We start from the raw sequence: 23608 nt of genomic DNA on the forward strand, positions 1-23608 counted from the left end.
ATTTGTCAACAAATCTTGACAAAGATTTCTTTCGTTATCTTTTGTGCTGAGATGCTGTAACAAATTTCACGAACGCAAAAAAGGCTACTAACATCATGTGTGTTTCTTCAACATAAGCATAGTGAAGTTTTACACTGCGAAAATGAAAATAGACAAGGAGTTGATAACTCGATCAACAAAATCGAAATCGTTATTCCAAATTGATTAAAGAAAGCGTCATCGTAACTTTGCTGATTATTTCTGCTTTATTCACATATTTTCAGCTTAGCTTTTAATATGCTCTCAAACATTTATCAATCTTAAACATATTTAAAAACTATAGAGTTATTGTTTGAGTTCGATTTACGCTTTCACACGTAAGTGCGGCGGAAGTACAATTTGTCATGTTTACTGACTGTACAAAACACGCATCGGCGGGCGCTCTCATTCATCGATAACAGAGAATTTACTAGATTTTTACACGAATAAAACTGAGCAGTATCTACGGACGTAAAGTTATTGGGCCTTGATGAAACATCAAGCGTTGCTTACAATTCAAGCGAAACTCAAACTAGCAGTTATTTTGTTTTACTTTTCGGTCGCGATAGACTGACAAATTCCTCGCAAGCTTGTGGCGAGAGGAGCTAGGAAACTATGAAGTCCTGAAGCTCTGCTGTATCTAAATATATCCAGCTAGTTTTTTGCTGTGTAATGGAAAAGCTGTTAATCTTCAACATATGTGAAATTTAAAGTGGAGTAATGTACAGCTCATGCAAAAGAAGCATCCGTCGGAACACAACTTGGTCAGCGATATATATAAGCTTACAGCGGAACATACCTAAATTCGACACTGTGTTACTTCACTCAAACTGGAGCAGCTTACGACGAAAATATTTAAGCAAAATTCCAACAGACGTAAACGCGTTGAGTTGTGGGTCAAAAACATGAAACATTTCGGGAATTTCGGACGCCTTTTCCCCCGCGCGACATCCGCAAAAATCCTCACAGCATGTACGCGCGTGTGCCGCAGGCTATGGCGCAATTTGTTCTAAAAATAGAATTATTGTCCCATATCATGGGGACAACCCCAATACTAGAAATGGCGTGCGCTTACGGTCTCCGTCCCCGATTATGGCTCCTGGCTAAGACGAATACCACTGAGCTAAAACAGAAAATATCTGGCTAAACTGCAAATATCTGGCTATAACCATGAATGTCTGGCTAAAACTCAAAACATCTGGCTAAAACCGAAAATATCTGGCTAAAACTGAAATTATCTGTCTAAAGCCGAAATTATCTGGCTGAACCTGAAAATATCTGGCTGAAAATGAAAATATTTGGCTAAAACTGAAAATGTTTTGCTACACTTACAAACATCTGGCAAAAACCGAAAATATCTGGTTAACACTGAAAATGCCTAGCTAAAACCGAAAATATCTGACTGAAACTAAATCCTATATATAGGCATCGTGTTATAGCTTTGTCCACGTCGACTGTTTACGGTCATATACCTGAATTCGTTTCTTATCATTACCTTGTGTTGTGTTTGTAATAGTGCTGAGTTTTCTGTTGGATTGAGCTGTCATGGCGTCTGTGACGAAACCTTTCCGCTTTCTTTTATTCTCTTTTAGAACGTCTCTTATCTAAAATGAGTTTTTGAATAATGTAAGTCACAGCTAACTGATGAATGAACGACCCATTTGTCCTAAATGGGTCCGTTCCGTTCACCTGTACAGACCTTGGAGGCATTAAACTATTATCATTTTTTCCCCAGCCTCGCAGCGGTCCGGAATCCTAAAGCCTTGAATCTGATTGGCTAATCGCGCGCGCTCCAGCGGTCTGGATTTTCCCATCCGGACCCCGAGCACGGACCGCTCAGAAATTTCCAACTTTGGCAACTTGTCAAGCTTTTTGTTGTATCGTAAAACAACGTAAAAGGTAAAACATTCAACACAGAGTCAAATAATTATAGATTCTGACAACAAATTCCGCAAACAGTATCGCTTTTTGACCTCGACTTGTCAAACGCACGCGTACGCCAGATTTGAACCGAACGGCTTTAATTAAAATTCAACGCAAAAGTTGCTTTCAGAGCAATATCACAAAGTACGTTACTTGCCAGTAAATAACATATATGTATTTCCCTCATTCAACAGGATAATGTTAAAACAAGAATAAGCTAACAGTATCATGACGTTTTTCTTGTACAAATACACCGGAGACGTACCTGCTTGTTGAAAACACAGTGAAAGATAAAGATGAAAAATCCTTGCAGCGAGTTAAAGATTGCAAAGATGTAGTTAAATGCAATCTTGTCAGAGGTCATGGTTAGAACGCCAAAAGACCACGAGGTTCCGAGAAGAGGTAACAAGACAAACGAGGCCTTGAGCCCGCGCTGGAATCTCCGTGTCAGCGGCTCTTTTCGAAGACGATGACTAGAGAGCATGCTGTAGATTACGAGCGCAAAGACCACTATATTTCCCTGTTGAAAAGAAAAGATGGACCACTTAATTATGGTCTTTACAAAGGAAACTGTCTTTTGTGTTCACGTCATGGCTGTTACACGGATACATAAAATAGCAATCGAAACTTACGCTGATAATAAGGAGCGCTGGCACCACAAACGCCCAGAGGATATGATTCCGTGTGGACAGCCAACATGATTGTGGATCAGCATAACCTTGACCACCAGTAGCTGCCAAGGAAACCGCCACAACAAGAGTGGGAAGACCTACAACAATTGGAAAGTAAGTTACTAAGTAAGGTCAATAGTTTATCGGCTCGGGGTTGGATTCTGGGTTTTTTTTTTTAATAAAAAGCGACTTGTAGGTGTATCGTGGAGAAGCGGTGGCCTCATGGCTAGTGCGCTCGTCTACGGATCGAGCGGTACGGGTTCGAGCCCTGGCCGGGGACATTTTCTTTTGTTCTTTTGCAAGACACTACTCTAACAGTGCCTTTCTCCACCCAGGTGTATAAATGGGTACCGGGGAATTTAATGCTGGGGGTAACCCTGCGATGGACTAGCATCCCATCCAGGGGGGAGTAGAAATACTCCTAGTCGCTTTATGCAACTGAAACCGGAGATATGTGCCAACGTACATTTTACAGAACTGTTTAACTATTCGCTGTTACACATTTATATATCAGAGTGGAATTACTTGCTTTGCTTCTTACAAAGTGACTAGCCAGGAGAAGGCATCGTGGCCGAGTGATCAGCGCGTCGGACTCGCAATCCAGCGGTCCCGGGTTCTAGTCCCGTTCTGACCACTATCTGGATTTGTCTCTTGGTAGCCCCGAGTTCAAATCCTCGGCCACGCTTGTAAAAAGGCAACTGCTTTGCCTCCGGTCAGTTGGGATTCTTAACAATGTTATGTTCAATTTGAATTATTTGTTTCAGTTGTTTGCTCGGCCTCACTAGCACTTGTGCTATAAACATTGCCGAGGGTAAATAAAGGTTATATTTATTTATTTTTATTTATACTAGGCTGTGAACTTTGACATAAAACAAAACTACAGAGACTGTGGGCCTGTAAACATCGTTTCCGATAGTACAATGACTATAACCAGTTTTTCCTGTTAGTTACTGTCGACCAACGTTATTAAGCTAAGTAACTCAGTGAAACATACGACATGCATCTACAATCCTGGCCAAAAGTTCTTTGGACTCTTGACAGAACGACAACTGGCGACGCATTGTTTTGAAGTGGAAAGTCATTATTTAAATAGCCGAGCACCCCCTCCCCCCCCCCCCCTTCAAAACAATGTTAGAATAGTGGGTCTACTTTGGATGAATCAACATCAACATTGTGTTGGGGGTGGGAAGGGGGAGGTGGACAGTAAGATCATATGTTAGCAAAAGTGCAAAGTGTCCCAAGACTTTTGACCAGAATTGTAGCTCTCTTTGCACCTTCCTACGAAAGGCGCCGGTAATTGAAAGCTTTGGATCTGCACCTATTAATTGCTAAAACGTAGAACTGGACCTTACCCCATCCCAGACAGTAGAAGACTCTCATGTGTGCATGGGCTGCCTCTCCAATCACTTTGACAATGGAGAAATACAGCTGCACCCCCTCTGACAACATCCAACAGAATATCGAGAGGATGAAGAAGTGAAGCAGTGCAGCCAGAACAGTACAGCCAGTCTAGAAGGGAATTATAAAGTAACTGAGAAGACATGTTTGAGTGGTTATCAGTTGAGTGTCGAAAGTAATCAGGCAATTACTTTGGTTTTGGATTTGGTTTTACTACGGTTTGAGATTAGCTGAGAAGTCTAATTGGTAAGTAATTGGTTTGTTTTTGATTTTACGACACTCAATTGAAAACCGCTCTAAATGGCGCGATTGCTGAGGAATTGAGTCATGTCACTGGCTTCATGGTTGGCGCACTTGCCCGGGATAACATATTTCTTTGCTGTTAGATCTGTTTTCAATTGAGTGTTGTAAAACCAAAACCAAACCAATTACTTACCAATTATACTACTCAGCCAACTGACAAATCGTAGTAAACCAAGACCAAAACCAAAGTAATTGACTGATGACCTTCGACACTCAATCGTAAACTGCTAGCTCTCTACCAGAGGATCCTTGCTTTTGTTTAGGTTTTGTGTAATAAGAAACCAATCTTGATCCAAATGCCACAAGCTTCTATTTCCATAGAATGAATCTTCTAGACTGACATTATATCTTTCTCAGTAGCAGCTTTCATATATCAATATCGCATCATCCATTAATCTACTACTGTGTATACCTCTACTTGGTAACCTACCTTGTTCTGCACATCAGCAATCTCCATGGCAATTATCAACACGTCTGTCATGGCTATGGCAACACAAAGATTTACAAGGACTCTTGTTCTCGGAGAGCGCAAATTCTTCCAGAAATACATCATAACTAACAAGGTGATCAGGATTCCAATGAGGGACAATATACATCCTACTATGGATATCCAGGAAAGCGCAGCACGGTCAATGGCATCTGTTTTCTGTAACCACACATGCTCGTAAGAAAATTGCTAAAGCAAATACGGAATGCGTCATTGTAATTTACCAAAGGCATGCACCGTAGCTCCGTTAAGAAATTAGAGAGGTTTTCCATTGAATGTTTTGGGTAAATGGCCTCCTTTTCTCCGATTTTGCGTTTGCTTATCTTTAAAGTTGGTTTAACAAAAAAACTTATGCGACCTGTTGTAGCTTTAAATCTCAACAGACCAATTCTTTCCAATATTCCAGAAAAAAAAAATGCAAGCTTATCTCAATTTTTGGGCGCTTTCTCGGCGCTCGTTGCACGTGTTCCCGTGCTTGGCATACGTATGTTTTTCCAATATTCCAGGAAACAAATGCAAACTTATCTCGACTTTTGGGAACTTTCTGCACTCGGCGCTCGTTGCATGTGTTCCCGTGCTTGGCACTCGTATGCTTTCCCGCGCTTGACACCCGCTGTATGTTTTCACGCGCTAGGCAACCGTTGTGTGTTTCCTCGCGCTTGGCACCCGTTGTATGTTTTCCCGCGCTTGACACCCGTTGTATGTGTGTTTGTTATGATTGGTCCGTTTTGATAACTTTGGCAACTAAATATTGGAAAACCAGGCTACATGGTTTCTGCTATGGCACGTTTGGTTACCTTGTCATTACTGGTCTCCATCAATACAGCGAACAGGGTCATGTGATCGCAAGCGCAGGTTGTAGTTGTCCTGTTTGTTCTCGGGGAGACAACACTACATCCTTCCGTTGGCCAAGCTTTGTTGTGATCTCCGGAGAGATTTAGGAATACGCACATTCTGTTGCTACTTGCTATGGTAACCTTGGTCAGAATAAATACGAACAGATGGATTAAAACAACATCAATCGTCGCATCGACATCTTATCTCCGAGAGCTGACCGACCTTGTGGTTTTTTGGTGTTGATAAGAAACGTGATGTATATCTTGGGGTCAAGCTGTCCTTAGCGTTATAAATTATGACACACTCGTTAGTCTCTTACTATTATTGATAGGAACACAGCTAATTAAGAGTGCTTTAAATTGCACGAATCAAAAAACTGAATTCCTTCCCAGAACATAAACGATTAAGCTCATTACAGCAGTTATTACAGTGCGACTACTCGAACCAGGCTTCTTAGAAAAGAGTTAACCAATAAGAACGTTACTTGAGAACAAATGATCGTGATCTTTTCCTCAAATAAACCAATAACATTAAAGAATACGAACAATAGATCTTAACAAAATTGCCGGAGAACCCAACACAATGCGAGGTGTTGTGAACCTCTCAGGAAGCTTTGCCATTTGTTGATTTGTTCGTTTCGATCCTAAATTTTTTACGCTTTTCAAAGGTTTAGGTATAATTGTGGCAAAATGAGTTTTCGAGCTCATTTTTCGAGCAAGAAATATAATTATGATAATTTGCCGTCAAGGACTGAATCTCTAAGCCTGTATATAATGTAGAGGGGTCGACAGTGTTTATGTTTTCACGTGAAACAGACCGTTATTTGCCGTCACGAGGAGCTACCAGTCCAGTGTTCTCGGTTAACGCTTTGATTAGTTTTATTTTCTCTAGGTGGCCCAGTTCGAGTGGTTGCACTATAAAAGATATTGGGTCACCAATGACAAAATTTTCTGTGTTTTCAACGCGGCAATCTTTCACCAAGAAGACACACTCCTTAAAAATGTTTAACCACGTGACGACTAAAATACTTTATTATTTGGTGGGTATACATCTACACTTTTCTTACATGTTGAGAAGAAATCAATAAGTTACCTTGTTCGTTTCTAGAGCTAATTTAAATGGAGGTTTTATGACGTCAGGTGGGCGTGGCCTGACCGTAATGGACGCCAGCCTCGAGTTCAGGAACCAATCAGAACTACTGGAATGGGACGTGTTAAGCTCCTTAAGTGCTTCCGTGTTTGTGAGAACGTTACCCAAGGTCGAGAAAATCACGCTGACTATGGTAACTGAGTCGTTTGTTTGGCTGAAGAATGTTGGTGGTAGATAAAGCGAACTTTGTCCATGAATCATCCGTAGGCCTTCTGACGCAGCCTATAGGATTTAAAAGATGGGAACGCAAGTGTTAAGGGTGCTATGGATCGGGGGGGGGGGGGGGCTCCCATATAAAAAGGACGGGGGTGCTCGTCGTCCCTTTTTGGTACCTCTTTGGGTGTTCAGGCTCAAAATATCACAGTGGGAGCTATCGCGGCACCTTTTTGGGTATTGTGCCGAGAAAAATATTTGATTTTATTTCACCGTTTCGTTTATATTACAATGAACAACAGGACTGAGATTTTTGACAATGCTTTCAAACTTTACGAGTAGAAGGTATTCGAAGCAATCGTCTTTCAGTCGCTATTAAAAATTATGAAAGTGTCAGTTAATGTGTCGTTCCAAGATTTTTACCTTTCAGGGGGAATAAAATTTCAAGCCACGCCCACAAAATAGGATCTTGGTACCTATTAGGGTTCATTTCAAAATTTCGGACGAGCGTCCCCGTCCTCTCTATATGGCAGACCCCCGAGAAGTTTCATCTCAGGTTGGGATTCTGTCTACGAGAATTTACTCTCGGGACAGGCACTTTTCGTCATGGAGGTTACATCATAGGAAGGTAAATGACAAACCATAATTACGTCATGTTCACGCGACAACTTTCGGAATATCCGCCAGTTTTTGCGTTTTTTTCTGACTGGGTATTAAAGGAATTCAGTCAGGGCATTTTGGCCGTGGAAAAAATTACCTTTAAACTGAAGGAAACATGAAAATAACAGTTTACCAAGATAGAAAAACATCAAAGAAAGAATAATAAACCATTAAGAAACAAGGATGTTTAAGGATGGAGAAGATTAACACGGACTACAAACGACGAACTTAGAAAATTTAGGCTGACCTTTTGAAGATGTGAAACAGTGACGTAGCTCCTTTACGACTAACTCTTATGACTAACTCTTTAAGTTCTTCTAAACAAATACGTCAAAGCAAGATGTATATTGCCCAGAAAGTAAATTTTAGTTTTTGTCTTAAATCAGATTAACTCGATGATTGGATATTTTCGACTTACAGAACTGTTAGCTGAAACCTTGACTGCGATCAAAACAACGTTGTCAGCTTGTATGTGAATGTCCCTTTTCTTGTTCATAGAATGATGTCCGTATTCACTGAGCGCTGACACCATCCTGTATGCTAGATCATCTTCTGTCTGCGGGAGCACAAACCAGGAAAATGTAGTTATTGAATATCAAAATTAAGAATACAAAGTCGTATAGATTCAGTTAATGAACTCCTTTAAAGTTTTCCCAAAAGTGGCACTTGTTCAATCGATCGATATATCGATCAATCAATGAATCGATCAATGAATCGATCAATGAATCAATCAACCAACCAACCAACCAACCAACCAATCAATCAATCACTCACTCACTCACTCACTCACTCACTCAATCAATCAATCAATCAATCAATCAATCAATCAATCAATCAATCAATCAATCAATTTTATTGCGCACTATTTAAATATGAGTAGAAAAATATATGTTACATATGACTGTAGAGAGAATAAAAATTTATTATATGGAGAAGAGTGTTTTACTGGGAACTAAACCACTCGTAGATTCCATACGCAACTTCATCCGGGACCGGAGTGGCGTATTTTCCGTATGTCACCTTTGTGAGTGTCGTATCGTTCAATGAAGTCACGATTCCCGCCTTTTGCTTTTGTTGAATTGGTTTCTCCATATAATAAAAAGAACATTACACGTTGGCTCGAAGATATGAATTTTATGTTGTCGTGGCAAGAACAATATCTCACGAGTGAGCTTCGCTCACTCGTGAGATATTGTACTTGCCACGAGAACATAAAATTCATATCTTCGAGCCACCGTGTAATATCCTCTATGTATGCGCGTGGTAACCGGAGTAGCCATTGGTCTTCGAGCTAAATTATGTTACGGCTGTAGAAATCTCTTTTCCAGAACCTTCGCCGACTACTTAATTCGGGGACGGGAAATTTCTGTCCCATTGGAACGAGATCTTCGAGAGAACGAGATAGTTCTGAAAGGGTTTTGTAGGCACTTTTCCCGGTTCCTTATTATTGATATTAATAAGGATTTAAATTTATAAATTACCTTGAGTGCAGTCTTCCAAGCTGGCAGATTAGACAGTTCTAGCAAGTTGCTAGAGGTCTTTACCAAGTTACTGATGTCGTGGTTATTGCTAAGAGGTCTTGTTCTGCTTGCCGCGTTGTAGTCAGTCAGTCTTGTAAGTGCATCAACAGAAGCTGCTAGATCTTTTTCGAACAGTGACCTCGAATTCTCTCCCTGTCTTGGAGCTCTGTAAGCAGCTGTGACGCTTTCTAAATCTTCAAGGATGCCGCTTAACGTTCTGCTGACTGCATATCCTTCTGTCACTGCTAATATCTGCAAGATTGTGAGAGAAAAATGGAAGATTGTGTTGCCATAGAAATCCCTGTAAACGAGGTTCCTGTTGGCTACCAATATGTTTGGATTCCAGACAAGCCAAGATATGGTTCATAAAGTAGTAGACGGCGGGCCACAGCAATTCCACCAGCTTATTTTGTAAGGAGCGCAATTACACACCTTCACCTTAAAGATTCTCATGACCTGATATGATAAAATTGATTTCGGATATGTAGTTTTGAGTCATGCTTTTAATTAATCACAAAGCTAGGGAACATAAAAATTGATTGCTTTTGTCCTTACTTCATTGTGTATTTCCTGTACTTCATTTGACATGCAGTTTGAGAAGTTGGCTTCATCCCACTGGGCAGTTCCGGGGTCGACTTTAAGACAAGGTCTCACTGCTGTTCCTGAAGTGGAAAAGTAGAATCTAGTTGAGCAACAATATCACCAAGAAATTCAACATTATAACAAGTTCTGATGAAATTAACTGTTAGTTACTGTTTTACGAAGAGGGACTTTTTTATATATACGTCTCCCGTTAGTCCTCTTGAAGGTAAATATAGCACACTAAGGGTTTTTTGACCTCAGGGATACTACGGAGATTTCAACAGTAAGGATATTGAAGGGAGGGCATAGAATCAAACTTTTTCTTTATTTATTTAAACAATATTTGCCTTAGGAACAGAACATGCTCATCAAGAGAGTTTATACCGTCTATAAAAAATAATTATTATGCTTTGCACATCGTTTGCACAACTATCAATAATTGAGCAGCGAATACCTGCATGGCCGATATATATAGACTTATTAAATGAAATATCTCGTGTTACAGGTTTAAGGAGGATTAGTAAACCTTTTTCTCACCAGTGGCATTAGGACATCGCTGAATGTCGTTCATTCCGGCTGACGTGGGCATCCATGTGACTCCATACGAAACTTCACGTACACAGACAGCTTTATCTCCTAAAAGTCATAGTAAACATACGTTACTATTAAAGGTTTAAGTCTGCATACGAGCCAAGCGGCCCACTAGGCTGGAGCTTATCCCGGTTTCTCTATCATAAATTGACTGGGAGTATTTCTTCTTTCTCCTGGACGGGATACTAGTAAATCGCAGGGTTACCCTCAGCATTAAATTCGCTGGTGCTCATTTATACACCTTGGTGGATAAATGGAGAGGCACTGTGAGAGTAAAGTGTCTTGCCCAAGAACGTAAAACAATGTCCCTGGTCATTGCTTGAACTCGGACCGTTCGATCCGGAGACGAACGCACTAACCATGAGGCCACCGCGCCCCCAAATGTTAGTATGCTTGTTGACTATACTACGGGAGAAGACACTTCTTCAATCGATCTCTTTAGTTACCTTTCCGCAGAACTACTAGCTTGGCTGAGGGACTAGAACCGAGTCCATCAGTATTTCTGACGGAACATCTATAAAGTACCACGTGACTCTCCATGTTGTCAGCCAGTGTTCCTTGAACAGTGAACGCAAATGAATCGTTGTGGCTGCTGATGAGTTTCTCTTGACTGTTTCCCTCCATCTCGTACCAGGTCACGTGTAACCTTGATATGTTGCCACGTGACAAATAACATTGAAATGTGACGCTTTCACCTGAAAAATTATTAGTAGAACCAAATTTAGAAAAACTGGAGACAATGAAATTATCGTGGATTAAAGCAAAGTACCAACCTGCTAAAGATTATTTCTGAAGTGATTTAATTATTTCTTGAAGGAGCTCAGTCGCGATATTTTGAGTTATTTTGGGCACGTACAAAATTAGCTTTAAATTGAAGGAAACCTGAAAATAATAGTTTACTTAGATAGAAAAACTCTCAAGAGATAATAATACACCATAAAGGAACAAGGATGGTTGCGGATGGAGATGATTGACACGGATTACAAACGACAAATTTGAAAAAATTTAGGCTAAACAACTTTAAAGTTTCCTTTCAAATATTTTTAAGATAGAGCACACGAAAACTCTCAAATCAAATGAGTGTTCATTTCAGGCTCATGATGAAAACAAAATTTAAACGACGGTTATTTTGCACTATCCTGAGATTTACCTTCGAACAATGTCCTCACGAAAGGTCTGATATGTACTCTGGGAGGTTCAGATACACGTACAGATACTGTTTCCTGCAGACTTGTCTTAGAATGACTGCAACATAAAAGACAAATATAACAAGTGAAAAAGGTTCGGGTGACTGAAAATAGTTATTTATGTTAAGTTTGTTTTTATGGAGTTTAAATGTTATACGGTGAAGTTATTATGCAACGAAGGCCAAACCAGTTGGAAAGATTTTGTGGTGTATGGGACAATCAGGTTTCCTCTTTTACAGCGTTTGGTATCGATCACATATTTTCCATGCTTGCTCCCGGTTACGCATTTTCCCGCGCTTGCTTTCGGGTTCTGATTTCCCACGGGTGTTGATAGGTGACTGGCTAAACATGCTTTAATATAATTCCAGGAGGGCCTTTTTAAAAATATCTGCTGAAATGATGTAAAATATATTGAAAAACAGATGAGGAGCAAGGATGGTGCAGTAATTAGAATGCTCGCCTCTCACCAGTGCAGCCCGGGTTCGAATCCTGGACCCGGTGTCATAAGTGAGTTGAGTTTGTTGTTGGTTCTCATCCTAGCTCCGAGGATTTTTCGCAGGGTTTCACTGCAAATTAGCCTGCGAATGCAGACGTATTTTCGGATGTCACTTGGCTTCGCCAGAAATACGTCAGCGTTCGCAGTCTAACTGTAAATTCACATTAATTTATTGATTTTACTATTGATTCAGCTATTTATTATATTTATTTATGTGCACCTGACTTTGCACGTGTAGTTGCCTGAATCAGCCTTCCTGGTCATTCTAATGGTTAACGAAGAGAACGTGCTGTTGACGGCATATTTCACCCGATAGGATGGCTGTAAGGCCAGATGGTCTTTCGTCCAAGTGAAGGTTGAAGTAGTAGGACCAATTGCTGTGCAGTAGATTGTCATCATGTCCCCAGCTTGTCCCGAGAAACGGGTAGTCACCACAACATTGGCCTGATCTGCAAACGTAAATAAGCACTTAATGACCGGCCCCGCGGAAAACAGTGAGTTTTTTTTTTCCCAAGACCCTCAACATTCGGGTTTGAGGGGAAACAAATCTCACTGTTTCCCGTGGGGCTAGTCATAAGTGTTTTGCTATACTCAAAAATAGAAAAAAAAAATGTGAAAAAATATTTGTTTGACGGAAGCTGGCACAGCAAATTTGCCGCGATTTCAGGTGCACGACCTGATCACGTGCGAGTCTAATGTTCAAGTTGTTGTTATTTTAGGGAGTTAGTGAGTTTTGATCCATGACACGTGACACAATCTCCAATCGGAAAACGTATTTGGGTCGGGAGGTATAACAGACAGATTTGTTAAAATGTTACGTGTTGTGATACTGTGGTAACGGTTGAAAGATGAATTGTCCTTCCAGACTTGAACTGCCTGTTACCAATTTGAAATCAAGAGCTGTAAGGTAACTAGGGTGAAGACTGCCAAGGTAAGACTACCAACCTTCCCAATCAAAGCTCGTTGTTCAACTCAAAATGTCAACCTATAATCACCTGTGGTGATTGTTAAGCATTTCTTTTCTTGATAGTTCTGGGCTTAAAGAAGCAACATCACAGTTTCGCATCTTGAAATGTTTAGTTCGTCATTTGTATTCCGTGTATTCTTAACCATCCTTGTTCGCTTATGGTTTATTATAATCTCCTTGGTGTTTTTCTATCTTAGTTAACTATTATTTTCATGTTTCCTTCAGTTTAGAGGTAATTTTGTCTATGGCCAAAATAACTCAAAATACTGTGACAGGGCTCTTTTAACTCCAGTCGTCTTCATAGAGTTGCAATGGGCAAGAAACGACATCTTATATGCCAGTTTTAAAAGAAAGTATACTTTTTGATGTAATAGATTCTAAGATGATTGTCAACATGAAAATGCTTCAATTGGTACCTTGTGAACAGTCGTAAAGTTCCACCCTCATTGAGATATGATTATACCAAGCTACTGGTCGAAAACGGATAAAACGCGCTCTGATCGGTGGGCTAAGGTCATGTGACATAATCGTGTCCCGGTCGGTGTTTCCAGCAAATACCTAAATCATCAAACAAGAATTTAAGTAATTACTTTTAATGCACAACGCTAAAAATCGTGGAAACCTCAGGTTTAACAATAACTGAAATGGCCGAAATTTACTTGAAACCATGTTAGACACCTGGATAGTGTTTGAAAAATCACGGAACGCAACTAAAAACACGACTAAAACATTGCAACGCAACTAGAAACGCAACTAAACGATCCAAAACGCGTTGAAAAACGCGACAAAAAACGCGACGAAAAACGCGACTAAAAACGCGACGAAAACGCGACTACAAAGGTGACCAAAACCGCGACCAAAACCGCGACCTCAAAAACGCCACCCTAAACGCCACCCCCAATGCGAGTTATCGCGTAAACCACGAAACAACCACAACGCAACGCAAGTGGTTTTTCTCACCTTGTCATCAGTTTGCCCTTGTTCCCTGTGGTACTGAAAGTTTCCTCCATCGTTACTGTACTCCAGTTTATACTTGGTCACCCACTGGTCCAGATCATTTCTTCCTTGGGTTGCAACACGTGTTACTCTGGTATTCAAACCAATCAGATCTATTTGAAGCCATTGATTGATATTATTAAGAAGAGCCGACCAAGCTCCTGCTTTCCGTCCTTTGGCTTTGAGGTTTACTCTGCTCCGAATAGCAGCATGATCGGGGTTCCATTGTGAAGACGCAGTGATTTGTCCGTCAGAAATTGTGCCGTTTTCCATGCCGAGGGCGTTTTGACATGCTAAATGTTTTAAGAATTTGATAAAAGAAACGCATAAGGGACCGATACAGCATTGCATTTCTCTAAGAAATATGTAATCAAAATTCTTACGTTGCGTTTACGAGTTGCATTAAGTGCACTAGTCAAGTCAGTATTGTAATGTTTTACCCCAAACTCTGTTGGAAACCACACTCTCAACCACTGCACACGCGCGTGGACAGGTTAATGATGCAAAATAAAGGTTGACTGCAGGACAAGCAAATCCTGTTGTTTAGGGCCATTTTGTGAAATGGTGGCAACAAGAATTATCCAGATCAAGTAACTTGTAAAAATTAGACCTGGCGAATAATTTTACTACTTTCGTTCTCTGAGGGAACATGTCAAAGAATTAAAACAAATGGTCGTGATTTGGCTTAGAAATTGGATAGCCACAAGGCAGAAAACGGCTGGTAGTTATGCCACGCAACGATGTTGATAGTGTAAATTCGATTTAACAAACAGATTCCATGTTGCCAACATAGGGCAACAGAAGCAACATAGCACGACGTAGCACAAGAGAGCACATCATCGGACAACATAGCACAACTTGACACCAAATGGCACAACATTGGACAACATAGCACAACATAGAACAACATGGCACAACATGGAACAAAATAGCACAACATAGCAAAACATGACACAACATAGCACAACATAGCAAAACGTATCACAACATAGCACAACATGGCACAACATAGCACAAAATGGCACAACATAGCCCAACGTGGCAAAGCAGCACAAGAGAGCAGAATTAACATAGCATAACATAGAGCAACCTATCACAACATAGGGGTTCAAAATGTGGCAAGAACAGTTAAGTGGGATACGAGGCGACAGCCGAAGGTGACGTTACTGATGCTCGTACCACATTTTGACCAGTCTGTGATCTAGTACTGAAAGGATGCACAACAACATGCGTCTGTCCTCCAGTAGATTATAAATAAAAACCAATCAAAATGCGAGAAGAATTTGACTTCTTATCTAGAATATTTTTGCTTGCAGTCTTGTTACGCTAATTCTTAATCGCTTTCAGTGCGATTACTCTAAAGCTTTCGTTCTGTGACAGTGAAACCTAGTTACTATCCATACTTTAAACATGAGACTCTCTAAGAACTGAAAAATGTTGCAACCAGTGTACCTGGAGATAGCACTTTTATGACTGGGCTGTAAACACCAAAGCGGCCTTCATACTTAAGGCGACTGCTAAACTCGTAGACTGTTTTGTATTCAAACTGTTCTGTGAGAACGAAATCCTTGGCGGGGTTTAATTTGAAGAGTCTCTCGATCCAGGCAATTGCACCCTCTTGTCTGTATTGAACTGTCATCACACTTGGAAACGCATAGTTACAAGTGATGGCTGTCCAAGAGATGAGCACAGATGTAATGTTGACGAAGAAAACGCCAAACGTTTTCGGCGGATCGGGTTCTGTAAGAAGGAATGAAGTTAAGAAGTAGCTTTAGCAGTCTGTCAAAATTGGAAATATTTGGACTTTGGAAAGACTTTAATCATTTTGTTGGATTACACTGTAATCTTGTGGGCTTTTAGCCCGCGTGGGAAGTATCCCCCGGGGCCTCCCATTTGAAAAGATCGGGGATGCTTGTTAGAAAATTTGAATAAAACCCCTAAAGGAGACTAATTTGGGCGTGGTTCGAACTTTATTTGACCCCTGAAAGATACCACTGGCTGGTCCGGGATAGCACACCGGATTCGATAGAGGGACTGAAATCGAGTCTAAGAATGGAAATTAGAGCGTCTTTTAATTTTTATATCTTCGAGTGCACCCTAAAAGATACTTTAACAGCTAAAAATAGCCGTGGTGTTTCGTCCTGAATACTCTAAGAGAGACTAAAATCCTTGTTTTACATTCCTTAGCGAGACGACAAGCATCCCCGACCTTTTGATATGGAAGTCCCTCCTGGGGGTAGTACTATAGATGAAGATCCGCGTGCGCTTTAGAAGGTCACTTCATTCCATAGTCAACAAAATAAAATTAGTTATTTGCGGCTTCTCCTTCTTTCGCAATAAAACTCTGTGGACTGTGATATTGATTGATAACATGCATAGCTGACGGGAATTGTACACCAACCAAACCGCCCGTTGGGCATATTGCACTATCGGCAATCATAAAACTCATGACTCATAGCTTGAGTTTTATTGAACTAATTTGCAAGAACAATCCTGTTTACGAACAAACCTGTGACTCGTATTGCTACAGACGAAGATTCTCGTTCTGAAACCACGTTCTTGGGTAAACATTTGTAGTCACCAGAATTGAGACAGTTCAAGCTTTTTATAACCAATGTGTGTTGCCATTTGATGCCGCTGACCCAAGATGGTCCGTACGCGGAGATGTTATTGTATAGCCTGGGAATTATCCACGAAAATGACGGGCTCGGTTCCGCTGTAGTTTCACATCTCAGGTTCACTTTTGCTCCTCTTTGTAAAAACATTGTCGACCCCTGGACCGTTACTTTATTAACAAAAATTTGAATTTCGCTTGGTTCAACTGATGAAAAAGATGGAAAAACAGCCAGTTATTTATACAGGGCACAACATTTGGAAAGAGCGTGATCTAAATCGCTGTTAAACGTGTAAACATAGTCGATGTGAGCTGCGACTTATTTGCGTTTAAATATAGTGGAACATTGGAACCCTGTCAATTCGACCGCTTTTAAAGATTTGATCTACGTCATAAAAGGCGTGGTTGTATTAAAAAGGGTTCTTACAAAAACCACATACCCAGTGAAATTTCACTTGGAAGGTTGAAGGTCATTTTGTCTATAGAAGGAAGGTGGGATACTCCATTATATTAACCACATAGGCATATGTGTCCCTAAAGATTATTCTTTCCGATTCGTCTTCTTCGAAATATCGGTATGGAGTTTGAAAATTTTTATCTAGAATAGGGTCCAATTTTAGCATCTAAGAAATTGAATCTCTTGCGAAAGGTGGAAGCAATTTCTGAATAGCTGAAGTCAGGGTTTAAAAACATGCTCTTATTTTACAGGTCTGAAATAGGGTTGGGTCACGTCTGAAAGAGCTTATGCATCGCAGTCGCATATCTTGGTCTGAAAAACAGTAAAGGTTTCAGGAAACAAGTTGCACACCCTCACCGAAGTTTAAATTTCAAGGAGAGCCTCACAGGTTAATTTAACTAGCCCGTGTTTAGGCGTGGTTCTAATCAACGACCCTGGGGGCCACAATTTCAAGACAGTGATCATACTGTAGTTTAAGCAGATGGCGTAATGTACGTATGGGATTTATCAACTTATTTAATGTAGGTGTAGATAAATCACAATGAACAAAAGTGTAATTCATGATTGGCTTCCGCACCTCGTTAATTTTACACTACCTTTGAACTGCAGGAGACCTGTTGGAGCCACAAGTAGGTCACTTAAAGAAGCTACGTCACGGTTTCACATCTTGAAAATTTTAGCCTAAATTTCCTAAGGTCGTCGTTTTAGATCCGTGTTAATCTTCTCCGTCCTTAACCATCCTTGTTCTTTTATGGTTTATTATTATCTCCTTGGTATTTTCTACCTTAGTAAACCACTCTTCAGGTTTCCTTCAATTTAGAGGTAATTATGTACATGCCAAAATAACTCAAAAATGCCCTCACTGAGCTCCTTTCATGAAATGGGCTCTATTCCTGTTGTTGTTGTGTTGAAACGTTCCCCAAGTAGCTTGCTCTACTGGCTAATTACAATCCTTCTCAACTTACCATTTGTCCTAAAAGTGACAACCTCCGATGGCGGGCTTCTTCCAATGAAGTTTTCGGCGTAGATCCTCACATCATATATCTCTCCTTTAGAGGCGTTAAGATCAAATCTTCTGTTTTCAAAATATCCAGCAGTCGTCCAATTCCTTGATTGGGTCTTCTTGTACTCCACCACGAAATGTGACTCGGGAAGACACTCGTACCCCGCAACCTCTGCCCATGTAATCTGCTTTGTCGTCGGGTCTATTATGACATTTGATGGTTGCCGGGGCACATCTGTTAATTTAAAATAAAATAAAATGCTACTCAGCAAAATTCTCATTAAAAAGACAAACTCGATATTACTTCCTTTAGACTTGCAGCACTTCTTTTCACACTAAGTTCTCTTACCTAATATTTTAAGTGTGAATTGTCGTTGGTCAGTGCCATAGTCGTTCGCCGCTACACATGTATAATTTCCCGCCATTTGACAGTTGAGATTGCTGACAATCAACACGCTTACATTTTTATTGGAAACCACGCTTTCAACAATGGTGTAGGTTTTGCCTTGTTTGATTCGATGATTATCCTGATACCAGGTGATGTTGAATGAGTTGTAGACCGAACACTTCATAGACACTGAGTCGTGTAAACTGGATAAATGATTAGTTTTCCCTTGAATGATTACTGGCGAACCTGGAGAAAGAACGCGTGCATACACTGTTAGACATTATGCAATATATCAAACACGAGAGACAGTGTTTCATCAGGATATCCAAACAACGAGAAGAGAGTTGAAGATACGACGCGCAGCGGAGTATTTTTTGCCGAAATTTCGAGTGTTTGATATATCTTCTCAATCGAAACAAAAACTAAGGAGTAAACGGAGAAGTAAAATCGTCAAAACATACGCTAATTAAGAGCGAATATCCAAACCTCCCTCACGTTTGTAATTTTCTTTGTTTTAACATGATGAATTATTAAGGAGTTTGAGAATATTATTTTCTAAACCACTGGCAATGAGGCTAAGTGATGGTGTAAATCTGCAGACCTGTTTTGGGTAGGTTGTTATTTTGATTGCTTTAATCTGAGCTGTGTTAATGCGGTTTTTCGATGTCCTGAACTGTTGTAAAAACATAAGCCTTAATAATCATGCACAGACTCAATTCAATTCAATTCAATTTTTAACTGAAACTCTCACAAACATTAATTTTACAGAGGTGTCAGAATACATATGAATATCTACAAATTATATTTAGATGATAAATAGCACTAATGAAATAATTTAAAATTGTGATTAAAAAATAAAGTGTTAAAGAGAGAAAGAAAAGGAGATAAAGGAAGACCAACAGTTTTAATACAAGGTTGATTGTGTGGAGTTTGGGACACCTAAATAGTTTATGGAACTAATAGAGGTGCCCAAAAGTAACTAAATTTAGCAGAAGGAATGTAGTGTTAAATAAACAGTTTAGGTTAAAAGTTTTTTTTTCAAGATCTAGCTACAAAAAAATTAATTACATTTCAACTTAAGAACTAGTAATATTATTATAACTGTCAATAAATTTTTTTTATATAGCTCTACGAAATTTAGGAAATGGAGTAATTCGCCTGATAGTAATTGGCAGTGAGTTTCAGAGGTTGGAACCAGATCTCAATCTCTGCTGCTGCATGCGCTACAATAAAACAAGCCTCGAAAATTTCAGGAAAATGCATGAACGAAAAGGGGTTGGTATTTCGAGGATGTGCTTTCGAAATGCTGTCGCCGTGGTTCGATAACGAAAAACACGCTCAGAAAAACCGGGTATGGTTTAAACCGGGCATGGCTTTCAAACGAACAACCATGTGAAAAGCTACTCTCTTTCTGCAGGTTCTTCAGTAACTCACTAACTAACACATAAGTTTTACTCCCTTTTCCCGAAAAAAATCGCCGCATGTTCGAACCATCCTGTGACATCGCGGCGAGAATTTACATCGGATAAGGATTCAAATTCAGAATTTTTGCCCAAAACTCAGCCGCGTAGGTAGGTAGGTAGGTAGGTAGGTAGGTAGGTTAGTGAAGTCTGTATATGAGCCAAGTGGCTCATCAGGCCAGAGCTTATCCCGGTTTCAGCAGAATGAAGCGACTAGGAGTATTTCTACTCCCCCCTGGATGGGATGTTAGTCCATCGCAGGGTTACCTTCCAGCAATAAATTCGCTAGTACCCATTTATACACCTGGGTGGAGAGAGGCACTGTGGGAGTAAAGTGTCTTGCTCAGGAACACAACACAATGTCCCCGGCCAGGGCTCGAGCCCGGACCGCTCGATCGATCCGGCGTCGAGCGCACTAACCATGAGGTCACCGCGCCTCCCACTCAACCAATATGGTATACATATTTTAAAGCTCTTTTTAAAGCTTTCCATTGAAGTTTTTCTTTTCAGATGTTGAAAGAAGCAACTCTTTGAATCTGTCTTACTTTTTCTGCACTTACTGAACGTCTCGATCGACAAATCATCCAGGAAAATTCCTCCACTGCCATTTAACTCACCACGAAGAAGAACCTAAAACCAAGTAACAGATAGATAAATTATACTATAAAGTTACAATTACTAGTCACAATTACTTATTATAATTAAAATACAATACAATTACAAATTACTATTGAAAATCACAGCTGCTAATTAGAAATGAAATATACCTAAAATTTAAACGTCAACCGTTAAAATGGGTTATTTTCAAAATGACGTCAATTGTCAAAGGGACCCCCTCCCATTAAGACCCTCTTGCATGACGGGACGCACGGGGCTTCTACTGTAAGTACCGAAGAGAAATGATAGGAAATTTTCCTAGCCGATTCCTTACATACTCTCAATAGGGTTCTTCGTCTTGCGGCCAAGGCAGGCGTCATAATCTGTTTCAGTGACATGCCGATGATATTAAATAAAAAAATATACCAGAAAGGGCCGATGGAATATGAGACAAGCTTTAAAATGAAGTCACGATTTTTATAGTGCTTTAAAAGTAAATAGTTCGTTCGAGTCATCCCCGATGCTTTCAACTGATGGCGGACTCCACCGACGCCAATAATCTGGAACAAAACAAGGTCATTATATATCAGATCACGTCTAAACACACGTGAAGAAAGACTTGGGCAGGAAAAAAAACGTGAGCAGACAAAACCGGGGAATGCCGATAAATCAAGTAATCCCGCAATGATGAACGAATTACACAACATGAACCTTCCTCTGCTTCTCCCCCTAAATCAAGTTCAGATCTACGAACTGAACTTAATTAAAGTTACCAAAGTGCCTACGAATGGATGTTGAGCGCGGCGAGCAGGCGTAAATGTCTTGTTTACCCAATGAAAGCCATCACAATAAACTCTGAGCTTGCATCGAGATGCTTGTCCGGGCGTAAAGGAGCGTTTGATTAATCAGTCTAAAACAAATCTTAAGGAATAAAAACTCAGATGATCTGGAATACTTGTCTGAGTATGTCGTTGGCAGTGGGAGCCACGTGCAGTATTATCATGCTCGGCAATTGAAGTTATTGTGTAGAAAATATCGCACAATTACACAGCCGTGTAAAAAAAAAAAGGGTGAGGAGAAACTTAGTACATGGAGCTAAGATAGATTGTCAGTACTTTAGGTAACCATGCACGGCTACCAATGGCTTGGCCAGTGGCTCGTACACGCAAAGAATCGTAAAAGTCCGTAAGTAACGACCTCCGAAAGCGTGTGGTGAGCCCACCCACCATCCCCTGAAAATAGAGGAACTAAGGTTCAAAAGTATAATTATTTTTCCAATCAATAACCGGAATAACGTACGATAAACTGATGACGATTCAACTAGGGAAGGTACAGCTTATTCCAGGAGGCGTCATGAAGCGCCCTGGTAAAACAAACCCCGCAAAATTTTCATCAAGTAACAAGAAGGTACTAACAGGACCTTTTCTTCAAATTGAAATGACTAAAATTGACAACTGTGCATCATTTTTAACAGGAACGCATAACAAGAACGTTTAATCATATTGAAATTAAAACCTCGACCAGAGCAGTTAGATATTTATAAAGCAGATTAACGTAGCAGTGCATCATGAACAGTAAAAACTATTTTAAGGTATCTTACATCACGGCCCACCCATGTGCCAGCAACATAAATTCGAACTGGAACGAAGAATTTCAAAACGATTTATAAGAACTCAGTGTTTTTACGAATTATACCCACAGCCTTAAAGGAGTATAGCCCTGTTCTCATAAAATTAAAAGAAAAAAAAAATACCGGGAAGAGATACTTACAGTAGAAGTCATCTGCCTCCCCTCATGGGGTGAGAGATTCTCGCCCATATCAACTTTCTTTTCTTTCGTAAGTTCTCGCGCGTGTCGAGATGCGCCAAACTCGCCTTTTAGGTGCCGGGATCCAGAGCAATGCCTACCTAACTTTTTAAATTTGCTACTTTTAGCTCTCCCCCAAATCTACACACGTGTATTTCACTTGTGGAAGTCTTTCGATTTGGAGATTGCTTGGGTGAGAGATTCTCGCCCATATCAAATTTCTTTTCTCTCGTAAGTTCTCGCGCGTCTAAAGATGCGCTACAATCGTGTTTTACGTGCGGAGTCCCAACCAAGGCTTACCTAACTTTTTAAAGATGCTAGTTTTAGCCCTCCCCCAAATCTACACACGTGTATTTCACTTATAGAAGTCTATAGATTTGGACAGTGCTTGGGTGACAGATTCTCGCCCCTATCAACTTTCTTTTCTCTCGCAAGTTCTCGCGCAATTAGAGATGCGCCACACTCGCATTTTAGGTAACGGGATCCCAACCACTGGTTACCTAACTTTTTAAAGATGCTACATTTAGCCCTCCCCCAATCACACACGTGTATTTTACTTGTGGAAAACTATCGATTTGCACAGTGCTTGGGTGAGATATTCTTGCCCATATCAACTTTCTTTTCTCTCATAAGTTCTCGCGCGAGTCGAGATGCGCCAAACTCGCCTTTTAGGTGCCGGGATCCAGAGCAATGCCTACCTAACTTTTTAAATTTGCTACTTTTATCCCTCCCCCAAATCTACACACGTGTATTTCACTTGTGGAAGTCTTTCGATTTGGAGATTACTTGGGTGAGAGATTCTCGCCCATATCAAATTTCTTTTCTCTCGTAAGTTCTCGCGTGTCTACATTTGCTACATTTAGCCCTCCCCCAATCACACACGTGTATTTTACTTGTGGAAAACTATCTATTTGCACAGTGCTTGGGTAAGAGATTCTTGCCCATATCAACTTTCTTTTCTCTCATAAGTTCTCGTGCGTTTAGAGATGCGCCACACTCGCGTTTTAGGTGCAGGGATCCCAACCAATGCTTACCAAATGTCTTAAAGATGCTACTTTTAGCCCTCCTCCAAATTAAACACGTGCATTTCACTTATGGAAAACTATCGATTTGCGCACTGCTTGGATGAGACATTCTCGCCCATAACAACTTTCTTTGCTCTCCTAAGTTCTCGCGCGTTTACAGATGCGCCACACTCGCGTTTCAGACGCCGGGATCATAACCAATGGTTACCTAACTTTTTAAAGATGCTACTTTTAGCCGTCCTTTAAATCTACACACGTCTATTTTACTTGTAAAAAAAAATATCGATTTGCACAGTGTTTGGGTTGGACATTCTCGCCCA

General features: G+C 40.4%; 1 protein-coding gene across 1 annotated transcript in view; it reads right to left on the bottom strand.

The window, feature by feature from the left end:
- LOC145464262 (uncharacterized) overlaps positions 1 to 23608 on the bottom strand; it is a 38256-nt gene that overhangs the window by 2270 nt on the left and 12378 nt on the right. Inside the window, exons 9-29 of the mRNA XM_081448096.1 lie at positions 20421 to 20490; positions 18362 to 18646; positions 17975 to 18247; positions 16448 to 16759; positions 15391 to 15678; positions 13903 to 14231; positions 13359 to 13500; positions 12196 to 12424; positions 11443 to 11537; positions 10739 to 10987; positions 10239 to 10337; positions 9675 to 9781; positions 9081 to 9371; positions 8018 to 8155; positions 6730 to 7008; positions 5598 to 5777; positions 4744 to 4959; positions 3965 to 4121; positions 2574 to 2710; positions 2207 to 2461; positions 1514 to 1622 (exon numbers count right to left, since the gene is read on the bottom strand). Of these exons, the coding sequence (XP_081304222.1) occupies positions 1514 to 1622; positions 2207 to 2461; positions 2574 to 2710; positions 3965 to 4121; positions 4744 to 4959; positions 5598 to 5777; positions 6730 to 7008; positions 8018 to 8155; positions 9081 to 9371; positions 9675 to 9781; positions 10239 to 10337; positions 10739 to 10987; positions 11443 to 11537; positions 12196 to 12424; positions 13359 to 13500; positions 13903 to 14231; positions 15391 to 15678; positions 16448 to 16759; positions 17975 to 18247; positions 18362 to 18646; positions 20421 to 20490 (4240 nt within the window). The remainder of the gene's footprint in view (positions 1 to 1513; positions 1623 to 2206; positions 2462 to 2573; positions 2711 to 3964; positions 4122 to 4743; positions 4960 to 5597; positions 5778 to 6729; positions 7009 to 8017; positions 8156 to 9080; positions 9372 to 9674; positions 9782 to 10238; positions 10338 to 10738; positions 10988 to 11442; positions 11538 to 12195; positions 12425 to 13358; positions 13501 to 13902; positions 14232 to 15390; positions 15679 to 16447; positions 16760 to 17974; positions 18248 to 18361; positions 18647 to 20420; positions 20491 to 23608) is intronic.

This window comes from Orbicella franksi, chromosome 12, assembly GCF_964199315.1.
Source record: "Orbicella franksi chromosome 12, jaOrbFran1.1, whole genome shotgun sequence".
NCBI lineage: Eukaryota > Metazoa > Cnidaria > Anthozoa > Scleractinia > Merulinidae > Orbicella > Orbicella franksi.